General features: G+C 45.3%; 1 protein-coding gene and 1 non-coding gene across 2 annotated transcripts in view; both read left to right on the forward strand.

Moving 5' to 3' along the window:
• Nucleotides 1–12,704, forward strand: part of TEX14 (testis expressed 14, intercellular bridge forming factor) — a 144,234-nt gene that overhangs the window by 56,925 nt on the left and 74,605 nt on the right. The window contains exon 3 of the mRNA XM_050764814.1: nt 10,388–10,502. Within this exon, the coding sequence (XP_050620771.1) occupies nt 10,388–10,502 (115 nt within the window). The remainder of the gene's footprint in view (nt 1–10,387; nt 10,503–12,704) is intronic.
• Nucleotides 9,241–9,460, forward strand: LOC126940095 (small nucleolar RNA U3). The gene has a single exon (XR_007720610.1). It is a non-coding gene; the product is annotated as a small nucleolar RNA U3 (small nucleolar RNA).

A 12,704-nucleotide genomic window follows, 5' to 3' on the forward strand; every position in this document is an offset into this window, starting at 1 on the left:
CCTCGACCTCCCAAACTTTTGGGATTACAGGCGTTAGCCACCATTCCTGGCCTCAATACAACACTTTTGACACAAGATATATGGGGGTTGTTTCCCCACATATGAGGCAGTTCTCCAGCAGACACCGTGCCTGGCCCTCTTTTTTCATTTTCCTTCTTTTTTTTTGTTTTGTTTTGTTTAGTTTTTCAGACAGGGTCTCCTGTCTTCCAGGGTGGATTGCAGTGGTTGCATTCTCAGCTCACTGCAGCTTTGCACTTCTGGGCTCAAGAGATCCTCTTGGGCTGGGTGTGGTGGCTTATGTCGGTAGTCCTAGCACTTTGGGAGGCCAAGGCAGGCAGATCACCTGAGGTCAGGAGTTCAAGACCAACCTGGCCAACATGGCAAAACACCATCTCTACTAAAATTACAAAAATTAGCTGGGCATGGTGGCACATGCTTGGAATCCCAGCTACTGGAGAGGCTGGGAAGCCAAGATCAGGCCACTGTACTCCAGCCTGGGCGACAGAGCAAGATTCCCTCTCAAAAAAAAAAAAAAAAAAAAAGATCCTCTTGCCTTAGTCTCCTGGGTAGGTGGGACTACAGGCTTGTGCCACAATGCCTGGCTATTTTTAAAACTTTTTTGTTGCCCGGCTGGGTGCGGTGGCTCACGCCTGTAATCACAGCACTTTAGAAGGCCGAGGCGGGCAGATCACGAGGTCAGGAGATCAAGACCATCCTGCCTAACACGGTAAAACCCTGTCTCTACTAAAAATATAAAAAATTAGCCGGGCGTGGTGGTGGGCGCCTGTAGTCCCAGCTACTCAGGGGGCTGAGGCAGGAGAATGGCGTGAACCCAGGAGATGGAGCTTGCAGTGAGCCGAGATAGTGCCACTGCGCTTCACTGCTCTAAAGACTCTGTCTCAAAAAAAAAAAAAAAATTTTTTTTTTGTTGCCCAACCTGGGCAACACAGCGAAACCCAGTGTCTTAAGAAAAAAAAAAAAAAAAATTATCAGGTTCCTCCCATTTTCATTTATCCATCTGGGTTCATGATACTTAAGAAAACTCCAAAAGAAGCATTTTCTCCTCAGGAAATGTCTATACCACTCTTCCATAGATGGCCCTTCCTTAAATTTTTTTCTACTAAAAATGTTTTTACTACAAAAGTAGTATTGTAGCAGGACAAGCTGCAGACAAAACCCCTCAGACACCGAGTTAAAGAAGGAAGGGCTTTATTTGGCCGGGAGCTTCGGCAAGACACATATCTCAAAAAACCGAGCTTCCTGAGCGAGCAATTCCTGTCCCTTTTAAGGGCTTACGACTCTAAGGGGGTCTGCAGGAGAGGGTCGTGATCAATTGAGCAAGCAGTGGGCATGTGACTGGGAGCTGCATGCGCTGGTAATCAGAATGGAACAGAACAGGACAGGGATTTTCACAATGCTTTTCCATACAATGTCTGGAATCTATAGATAACATAACGGGTTAGGTCAAGGGTTGATCTTTAACCAGACCCAGGGTGCGGCGCCGGGCCGTCTGCCTGTGGATTTCAATTCTGCCTTGTAGTTTTTACTTTTTCTTTCTCCGAAGGCAGAAATTGGGCATAAGACAATATGAGGGGTCGTCTCCTCCCTTGGTATGAGGTTACTTAATAGTGGAATCCACCAAAGAGATGTGTGTGTGTGTGTTTTGAGACGGAGTTTTGAGCCCAGGCTGGAGTGCAATGGCATGATCTCGGCTCACCGCAACATCTGCCTCCCAGGTTCAAGTGATTCTCCTGCCTCAGCCTCCCAAGTAGCTGGGATTACAGGCATGTGCCACCATGCCCGGCTAATTTTGTATTTTTAGTAGAGATGGGGTTTCTCTATGTTGGTCAGGTTGGTCTTGAACTCCTGACCTCGGGTGATCCTCCCACCTTGGCCTCCCAAAGTGCTGCAATTACAGGCGGGAGCCACCATGCCAAGTCAAGAGATATATGTTTTAAAGTTGCTAATCTGCCTTTATAAAAGTGGTGTTATGATATACACATTTTGTAACTAATTTTTTTTCCCATTTAACAGTGCATCCTGTCTATCTCTAAACTAACTGATATAGATTTAAGTCATTCATTTTCATAGCTGCTTTTTTTTTTTTTTTTTTTTTTTTTTTTTTTGTATTTTTAGTAGAGATGGAGTTTCACCATGTTGGCCAGGCTGGTCTTGAACTGACGTCAAGTGATCTGCCCGCCTTGGCCTCCCAAAGTGCTGGGATTATAGGTGTGGGCCACTGCACCCAGCTTAATTTTTTCATCTGTATATACCATAATGTACTCATCTGTACCCCTACAGATATTTAATTTTTTTGTTTTTCCATAAGTTATTGGGGTATAGGTGGCATTTGTTTACATAAGTTCTTATTTATTTATTTGAGATGGAGTTTCCCTCTTTTTGCCCAGGCTGGAGTGCAATGGCGTGATCTTGGCTCACCGCAGCCTCCACCTACCAGGTTCAAGCGATTATCCTGCCTCAGCCTCCCGAGTACCTGTGATTACGGGCGCCCACCACCATGCCCAGATAATTTTTTATGTATTTTTAGTAGAGACGGGGTTTCTCCGTGTTGGTCAGGCTGGTCTCGAACTCCCAACCTCAGGTGATCTACCTGCCTTGGCCTCCCAAAGTGCTGGGATTACAGGCGTGAGCCACTGTGCCTGGCCAACATGAGTAAGTTCTTTAGTGGTGACTTGTGAGATTTTGGTGCACCCATCACCCGAGTAGTATACACTGGCACCTTATTTGTAGTCTTTTATCTCTTGCCCACCTCCCACCCTTCCCCTCAGCTCCCCAAGCAAGATCATTGTATCATTGTCATGCCTTTGCGTCCTCATAGCTTAGCTCCCACATATCAGTGAGAACATAAAATGTTTGGTTTTCCATTCCTGAGTTACTTCAATTAGAATAATAGTCTCCAGGCCAGTTGCAGTGGCTCATGCCTGTAATCCCAGCACTTTGGGAGGCCAAGGCGGGAGGATCACTTGAGGTCAGGAGTTTGAGACCAGCCTGACCAACATGGAGAAACCCTGTCTCTACTAAAAATACAAAAAATTAGCCAGGCATCGTGGCGCATGCCTGTAATCCCAGCCACTCGGGAGGCTGAGGCAGGAGAATCGCTTGCACCTGGGAGGTGGAGGTTGTGGTGAGCCAAGATTACACCATTGCACTGCAGCCTGGGTAACAAGAGTGAAACTCCGTCTCAAAAAAAAAAAAAAAAAAAGAAGTATAGTCTCCAGTCTCATCCAGTTTCCTGCAAATGCCATTAATTCATTCCTTTTTATGGCTGAGTAGTATTCCAATGTATAAATACACCACAGTTTCTTTATCCACTCGTTGATTGATGGGCATTTGGGTTTGTTCCATGATTTTGCGATTGTGAATTGTGCTATTTTGCATTAAAAAATTTTTTAAATTTGTTGTAGTAGAGACAAGGTCTCACTGTATTGCCCAAACTGGTCTCGAACTACTGGGCTCAAGCAGTTGTCCCGGGTTTGCCTCCCAAAGTGCTGGGATTACAAGTATAAGATAGCATGTCCAGCCTATTTTTGCAGTTTTTAATAATCAGAAACAATGCTTTGATAAAATACCTTGTAATATATCTTTACAGGCCAGGCACAGTGGCTCACGTCTGTAATCCCAGCACTTTGGGAGGCTGAGGCAGGCAGATCACGAGGTCAGGAGTTCGAGATCATCCTGACCAACATAGTGAAACCCCGACTCTACTAAAAATACAAAAATTAGCCGGGTGTGGTGGCAGGTGCCTGGAATCCCAGCCACTCAGGAGACTGAGGCAGGAGAATTGCTTGAACCTGGGAGGCAGAAGTCACAGTGAGCCAAGATTGCACCACTGCACTCCAGCCTGGGCAACACAGCAAGACTCTGTCTCAAAAAAAAAAAAAAAAAAGCAGTAGGTTGTAAACCTATACTTCTTATGATTGACTATACATCGGGTGTTCCCACAACCCACTCCCCAGGTTTGATTAATTTGCTAGAGTGGCTCATAGAACTCAGGGAAACACTTTACTTAGGTTTACCCATTTATTGTAAAGATATCACAAAAGATACAGATGAGCAACTGAATGGAAATGATGTCTAAGGCAAGGCATGTGGGAAAAGGCTTGGAGATTCCATGCCTCCCCTGGCCCACCCTCCCCGAACCTCTCCATGTTCAGCTGTTCAGAAGCGTCCCAACCGAGTCCTTTTGGGTTTTTTTTTTTTTTTTTTTTTTTTTGAGATGGAGTCTCGCTCTATCGCCCAGGCTGGAGTGCAGTGGCCGGATCTCAGCTCACTGCAAGCTCCGCCTCCCGGGTTCACGCCATTCTCCTGCCTCAGCCTCCCGAGTAGCTGGGACTACAGGCGCCCGCCACCTCGCCCGGCTAGTTTTTTGTATTTTTTAAATAGAGACGGGGTTTCACCGTGTTAGCCAGGATGGTCTCGATCTCCTGACCTCGTGATCCACCCGTCTCGGCCTCCCAAAGTGCTGGGATTACAGGCTTGAGCCACCGCGCCTGGCCCCTTTTGGGTTTTTATGGAAACTTCATTACGTAGGCATGGTAGATTAAATCACTAGCCATTGGTGATCAATTTAACCTTCAGCCCCTCTCCCCTCCCCAAAGGTTGGGGGGCAGGGCTAAGAGTCCCAACCCTCTCATCATGCTTTGGTCTTTCCAGTGACCAGCTGTCATCCTGATGCCATCTGGATGGGCCCAGTCACTAGCTACAGTCAGCATCAGCATACAAAAGATACTCATCATTCCAGAGGTTCAAAGAGTTTTAGAAGCTCCATATCAGGAAACAGGCATGAAGACCAAATATATATTTCTTGGTTTTTTTTTGGTTGTTTGTTTGTTTGTTTGTTTGTTTTTTGAGACAGAGTCTCACTCTGTCACCTAGGCTGGAGTGCAATGGCACACTCACTGCAACCTCTGCCTCCTGGGCTTCAAGCAATTCTCATGACTCAGCCTCCCAAGTAGCTAGGATTACAGGCGCCCACCACCATGCCCAACTAATTTTTGTATTTTTAGTAGAGACGGGGTTTCACCATGTTCGCCAGACTGGTCTCGAACTCCTGACCTCAAGTGATCCATGTGCTTCTGCCTCCCAAAGTATTGGGATTACAGGCGTGAGCCACCATGCCCAGCCCCAAATAAATCTTTTTTTTTTTTTTTTTTGAGACAGAGTCTCGCTCTGTCACCCAGGCTGGAGTGTACTGGCATGATCTCAGCTCACTGCAACCTCTGCTTCCCCAGTTCAAGCAATTCTCCTGCCTCAGCCTCCCTAGTAGCTGGGACTACAGGCGCATGCCACCATGCCCCGCTAATTTATGTAATTTACTAGTAGATACGGGGTTTCACCATATTGGTCAGGCTGGTCTCCAACTCCTGACCGCAGGTGATCCACCTGCCTCGGCCTCCCAAAGTGCTGGGATGACAGGCATGAGCCACCGCGCCCAGCCCCAAATATATGTTGCACAATATCACAGAGACAGTGGTATAGCGCATGGACTTTAGAACCAGACTGGTTTGTGACCTCTGGCAAATTGATCTCTCTCCATTTCTCCATCTACAAAATAGTGATAATAATAGTTTCTTCTTCCTGTTGTAGAGTTGTGAGGATTAAGTGAATTAAAAGAATGATGCCTGGCATACATTATTGTTAATATCAGATATTACCTCGTAGGAGGCCCAGAGGTTAGGTGACTGACCCATCTCGAGGCCCTGGGCTAATGAGGGTGGTATTAGGATGTCAACATTTGAATCCAGGTCTTTTAACCTTTTTGGTCAGTCTTTGTCATAGCTGCCTCTGGTCACTTCTTGTGGGACTGTTTTTAGTTACCTTTACAGCAGCCACAACATGGGTACAATGCTGGCCTAAAATAATTATTTGTTGAATGAATAAGTGTTATTTTTTATTAGGAAATCTCCAAAGGGCATGTTTGCTTAAGTTGTAGGGACAGAGGTTTTCACCTATTTTTCTTTCCAGCCACCTGTATCCCCTCAAGATTTGTTGCTCAGTGCCTTCCCCTAAGTGTTTTCTGATCCTTAGAGAAGCCCTTGGAGGGCTGGGCGCGGTGGCTCACGCCTGTCATTCCAGCACTTTCGGAGGCCAAGGTAGGTGGATCTCTTGATGTCAGGAGTTTGCGACCAGCCTGGCCAACATGGTAAAACCCCGTATCTACTAAAAATACAAAAATTAGCTGGGCATGGTGGTGCGTGCCTGTAATCGCAGCTATTCGGGAGGCTGAGGCAGGTGAATCACTTGAATCTGGGAGGCAGAGGATGCAGTGGGCCAAGATCATGCCACTGCACTCTAGCGTGGGCTACAGAGGGAGACTCTGTCTCAAAAAAAAAAAAAAAAAAAAAAGAGAGAAGCCCTTGGAGGCCTTGGTTGATTTAATTTTTTTGCCTCCTGAGCCCCAGGAGGGGCTTCCCTAGACTGTAATTTCTTCTTGTCAATAACTATAACTTCTTGTCAGCCTGCTTCACTTGACTGTAATTTCTTCTTGTCAATAACTATAAATAGTTTCAGATTTGATAAATTAGACTGCTACAGGTGTGTGGATGAGATTCTTGGGGTCATAGATGAATGATGGTTTATAACTCATAGCAATAGCAGTAGCCAGAATATCAGTATTTTTTCCTTTTAACCTTTTTTTTTTTTTTTTTTTGAGACAGAGTTTCGCTTTGTCAACCTAGGCTGGAGTGCAATGTTGAGATCTCAGCTCACTGCAACTTCCACCTTGTGGGTTCCAGCAATTCTCCTCCCTCAGCCTCCTGAGTAGCTGGTATTACAGGCGTCCGCCACCATTCCCAGCTACTTTTTGTAGTTTTAGTAAAGGCGGAGTTTTACCATGTTGGCCAGGCTGGTCTCAAACTTCTGATCTCAGGTGATCCGCCTGCCTCGGTCTCCCAAAGTGTTGGGATTACAGGCGTGAGCCACCGCGCCCGGCTGGAGACATTGTTTTTATTATACTGGATGGTAAGCATGTATTCAATTTGCTATGAATGTAGATACTATCTGTCTTCCAAAGTTCATTATGCAAATATCTTCAAAGAGGTGCCCTGAACAGGTTAGTGCCTTGCCCCCGTAACACGCATAACTGAGAGATCCATGCAGAATTGTCCTTTTTCTGTTCTCTGCTGCTCTTCTCTACTCTTAGGCTGGCTTGTGTTGGGCAGATAAGTGAACAAGGCACTGAAGATAGGGGAGATACACTGGGCAGTTCCTACCCTCTAGTGTAGGAAAGACAGTCTGGTAGAGGACACAAATATACCACAAATTTTTGTAACACAGCAAGTCCTGAGCAGTAAGACATGTGAACCCCTCTAGTAATGCTCTCACCATGAACACTGTTTCTTTTTCTTTTTTTCTTTTATTTGAGACAGGTTCTCACTCTGTTGCCCAGGTTGGAGTACAGTAGCACGATCTCAGCTCACTGCAACCTCCACCTCCTGCCTCAGCCTCCCGAGTAGCTGGCATTACAGGCACCTGCCACCAAGCCCGGCTAATTTTTGTGTATTTTTGTATTTTTATTAGAGACAGGGTTTCACCATGTTGGCCAGGCTGGTCTTGAACTCTTGGCCTCAAGTGATCCACCCACCTCAGCTTCCCAAAGTGCTGGAATTACAGGTGTGAGCCCCCACACCCAGCCCAATTTCTTCTTACTAGATGTCTCAGGCTTTGATACTGTTGACTGATCCTCCTTTTTGAAACTTTTAACCTTCCTTGTCACTTGTGACCCATGTCTTCCAGGTTTTCCTCTAATCTCTGCCTACTTTTTGGCTTTTTTTGTTATTTGCTTTTTTTTTTTTTCCCGAGACGGAGTCTTGCTCTGTCACCAGGCTGGAGGGCAATGGCGTGATCTTGGCTCATTGCAACCTCTGCCTCCTGTGTTCAAGTGATTCTCCTGCCTCAGCCTCCTGAGTAGCTGGGACTACAAGCACGTGCCACCATGCCCAGCTGATTTTAGTAGTTTTTAGTAGAGACGAGGTTTCACCATGTTGGCTAGGCAGGTCTCAATCTCCTGACCTTGTGATTCACCCGCCTCAGCCTCTCAAAGTGCTGGGATTACAGGCGTAAGCCACCGCGCCCAGCCCCCGGCTGATTTTTCTATTTTTATGGTAGAGATGGGGTTTCTCCACGTTAGCCAGGCTGGTCTCAAACTCCCGACCTCAAGTGATCTGCCTGGCCTGCCAAAGTGCTGGGAGTACAGCGGGGAACTACCATCTCTGGCCCTAGCTTGCCTCAAGATGGTAGTGGACCTCAGGGTTGCAGCTGTAACCCTCTGCTTTAATTTTCGATTTCCCAATAAAGAAACTTTCTTCCCTTTTATGGGCTGACCCTTCCTCTACATTCTGTTCGCTTATTGTGACCTTCTAGGTGCATGAGCTGTGCGGTTTGTTACGTTTGCAGGCTGGCTGCCAGTACTTAGATTTATCTATTATGCCTTGAAAATGGACCATTTAAAATATTTTCTCACAGAAGTATGTAGAGAAGTTTTGTTTCTACCTCAAGAAATGGGAAGCTACTGAAGCTTAAACCAGGGGAATATGTTGTCCTGCTTGTTTAAACACAGCAGTGACTGGGTGTGATGGCTCACGCCTGTAATCCCAGCATTTTGGAAGGCTGAAGTGGGAGGATCGCTTGAATCCAGGAGTTCAGGACCATCCTGGGCAAGAGTGCGAGAACCAGAAAAAAATAAACACAGCAATGCCATGTAGAATAAAAACTCCCTGGTTTGGGGGGAAGAAATCCAAAGTATTTATGTGTCTGGAATTTTGATCACAGTATAAAATATAATAGGGCGCGCTATGCGAATATCAAAGTCTTTGGCTTTGAATTATCGCTTTCTCCTTCACTCTTTGGTTGTTCTCGAAGGGCCTCCTCGCTTCCGATTATCGGTCCAAACTGGGCAGCGTCGTTGAAGGTTTCTGGAGCTCCGGCGCGCTTTATAGTCGTCAGCGTTACGTGTGGAGGAAAATGGGGCGGGGTTAGAAAGTATCTAGCGAGTGATTGGCTGTTTTGCTACCATATGTTAATTACCGTGATTGCCTAAAGTATCTTCGAAATTTTGAGTTTATTTTAAATGCTTTGTCGAACTTTGGTAATGGAAAGATCGTTTTTGGAAAAAAGCACATACTAATATTTTCTAGGAGAAAATGGTGCTCACGAAAAACTCACCATCAGCGAAATATGTGTGAGTTTCTTTCGCATCGGGGAGGCGTGGTACGGTTGGGTAAGACTCTACTTTCCGGAATTATTTCTATAGTTTGTTACTAGAGAAGTTTCTTTGAATGTATAAAATACCGGAAACCACGAGGATAGAGGTGCAGTGTTTTTTTTTCTGAGCGTGAGATTGCTACTTGGTACTGTTTTATCGCGTTTGCTTTTTGGCATTGATGGTCGTTTTTCTTTCCTTTTTAGGAGAGTAAGAGGGAGAGAGCCCAATCTGAGTGGTTCCAGATCTTTTACTTGTGTATTAAAGGTAGTTTGTGTGTCAACTAGTCAGCGATTTTTTCAACTAGTTGTGGTTTAAGAGAATGCTCATTTTTCTTTTGTTTTTTGGAGACTGGTTAAGTGTGTACATGTGCTGTTGTTTTTTACTTTTTTGAGTTAGGGCATTGTTCTGTTATCTTAGGCCGGAGTGAAATGGCCCGATTTCGGGTCATTGCAGCTTCCGTCTCTTAAGCATTTCTCCTGCTTCCGTCTTCTAAGTAGGTGGGATTGCAGGTTCGCCTCTATTCCCCGCTAGTTTTTGTATATTTAGTAGAGAGGTGATTTCGCTTTGTTGGCCAGGGTGGGTTCGAGCTCTTAGCCTTAGGTGATCCAGTCGCCTCCGCTTCCCAAAGAGCTGGGATTACAGGCGTGCGCGATTAATTTTTTCTTGGTAGGTAAGACGTGTTTTATTTTTTTTCTTGGTCGTGTTACTACTTTGGCCTTTTTCTTTTTTTTCAGTCCCTTTTAATTATTCACAGCCTCATCGTTTGATAGTACTGGAAATTGGTCTGTTTTGTGTATTTTGTTTTCCCTTGTCTAATTAGTCTTTATACTTTAGTAAGATCTTTTAGGTGAGGACTTGTAATTCCAGTGAGCTCTTTTTATGTTATAGCCTTCCTCCCAACACACACAGTATCTTTAGTCCCTCCCTCATCCCTTCCCATGATTGAGAACCATTTTAATCCGTTTTGTAATACACCAGAGTGTGGTGAACTAAATGCTTCAATGCAACTTTCTGTAAATATTTTTGATGAATAAACACTGAGTTTGCCTTCCAGTATATCTATGTGCGACTAATGAAGGCCTTCTTTAATCCCCCCCACCACCACCCAGTTCCATCTCAGGAAATTTTCTGATATTTGCATTGATTCTGATATTTCCTTTGCAGGAATTTATGTTGATGCAGTTAACAACTTGGGCCAAACAGCACTTTTTGTTGCGGCATTATTGGGCCTTAGGAAATTAGTTGATGTTCTGGTGGATTATGGATCAGATCCAAATCAGTAAGTACAATAATACTGATGTCTAGAAAATAGGGGTTGTGCTATTAAGATGAGTTGGGGTGTTTAGAAACTAATTTGAAGAACCATTGGCCGGGCGCAGTGGCTCACGCCTGTAATGCCAGCACTTTGGGGGGCCAAGGCGGGCGGATCACAAGGTCAGGAGTTCGAGACTAGCATGACCAACATGGTGAAACCCTGCCTCTACTAAAAATATAAAAAATTAGCCGGGCGTGGTGGCGCATTGCCTGTAATCCCAGCTACATGGGAGGCTGAGACAGGAGAATCATTTTAACCCTGGAGGTGGAGGTTGCAGTGAGCCAAGATCGTGCCATTGCACCCCAGCCTGGGCAACAAGAGTGACACTCCATCTCAGAAAAAAAAAAAAAAAAAAAAAAAAAAGGGTGACTTTTGCCTGACTCTTATAGCTGTGGTTTAAAAGAATCAGAGTTTAAGCCAGGCATGGTGGCTCACGCCTGTAATCCGTGAGCCACTTTGGGAGGCCGAGGTGGGAGGATCACCTGAGGTCAGGAGTTTGAGACCAGCCTGACCAACATGGAGAAACCCTGTCTCTACTAAAAATACAATGCTGGGCGTGATTGCGCATGCCTGTAATCCCAGCCACGCCGGAGGCTTAGGCGGGAGAATCGCTTGACACGGGAGGAGGAGGTTGTGGTGAGCTGAGATCTCACCATTGCATTCCAGCCTGGGCAACAAGAGCGAAACTCCATCTTAAAAAAACAAACAAACAAAAAAAAAAACACACTAAAAGAATTGAAGTTTAATAGTTGGTCTAAATTTTAATATGGAACAGCAACACAATGAATTACTGACAGGTGAACATCTACTTTTTTTTTTTTTTTTTTTTTTTTTTCTGACACACGGTCTGGCTCTGTCACCCAGGCTGGAGTGCAGTGGCATGATCTTGGCTCACTGCAGCCTCCACCACCCGGCTTCAAGCAATTCTCCTGCCTTAGCCTCCTGAGTGGCTGGGATTACAAGTGCGCACCACCATGCTTGGCCAATTTTTTGTATTTTTAGTAGAGACAGGGTTTTGCCATGTTGGCCAGGCTGGTCTCGAACTCCTGGCCTCCATCCACCTTGGCCTCCCATAGTGCTGGCATTACAGGTGTGAGCCACTGCACTTGGCCGAACATCTCTTTTTGTGAAGCACTTCGGCTTTTCCTAGGGCCTTCCCAAATGTTAGCTTACTTGACACCTTGACAGAGAAGGGAGAGTGGTGGTGGATATTTTTTCAGTTCCCATTAAACAGAACCAGAAACTGGGGTTTTGAGCACTTAAGTGATTCTAGCTGATTTTCACAGGAACGCCAGAATATGAATAATCATAAGTCTTTCCCATCTTACTTAAAGAGGCTGTGTTTACATAAATTATTGATATTGGAAGTTTTTGTACTTTTTTTTTTTTTTCTTGTGATGGAGTCTTGGTCTGTCACCCAGGCTGGAGTGCAGTGGCGCTACTATGGCTCACTGCAAACTCCACCTCCTGGGTTCAAGTGATTCTCCTGCCTCAGTCTCTCAAGTAGCTGGAATTACAGGCACCTGCCACCATGCCTGGCTAATTTTTGTATTTTTAGTAGAGACAGGGTTTCGCTATGTTGGCCAGGCTGGCCTCGAACTCCTGACCTCAGGTGATCCGCCCACCTCGGCCTCCCAAAGTGCTGGGATTACAGGTGTGAGCCACCGCGCCCAGCCCGTTTTACCATCTAATCATTCCTCCCACAAACAATAAGAAAGCTGGATTGGGAGAGAGATGATATTATTTCTCATTTCTCATGAATGCTAAGAAGGAAAGGAATAATGATTTATACCCAGCTAAGCTTACAAGAAAATCCAGGTCTACCTGGTATCAAAATGTGTACTATCATATTTATTTATCGTAAAGCCTAAAAACTGGAGTCTCTGGCTAGCCAACTCAGAAGTTTATGTGGTACACACAGTGTTCAAAAAAAATTGAAATAGGGAGATTTTCTTTCTTTCTTTCTTTTCTTTTCTTTTCTTTCTTTTCTTTCTTTCTTTCTTCATTTTGAGACAGTGTCTTGGTCTGTTGCCAAGGCTGGAGTGCAGTGGCACGATCTTGGCTCACTGCAACCTCCGCCTCCTGGGTTGAAGAGATTCTCCTGCCTGAGCCTCCTGAGTAACTGGGACTACAGCACCCGCCACCGTGGCCGGCTAAATTTTTTTG

The sequence above is a fragment of the Macaca thibetana genome, chromosome 16 (assembly GCF_024542745.1).
Source record: "Macaca thibetana thibetana isolate TM-01 chromosome 16, ASM2454274v1, whole genome shotgun sequence".
Lineage (NCBI taxonomy): Eukaryota > Metazoa > Chordata > Mammalia > Primates > Cercopithecidae > Macaca > Macaca thibetana.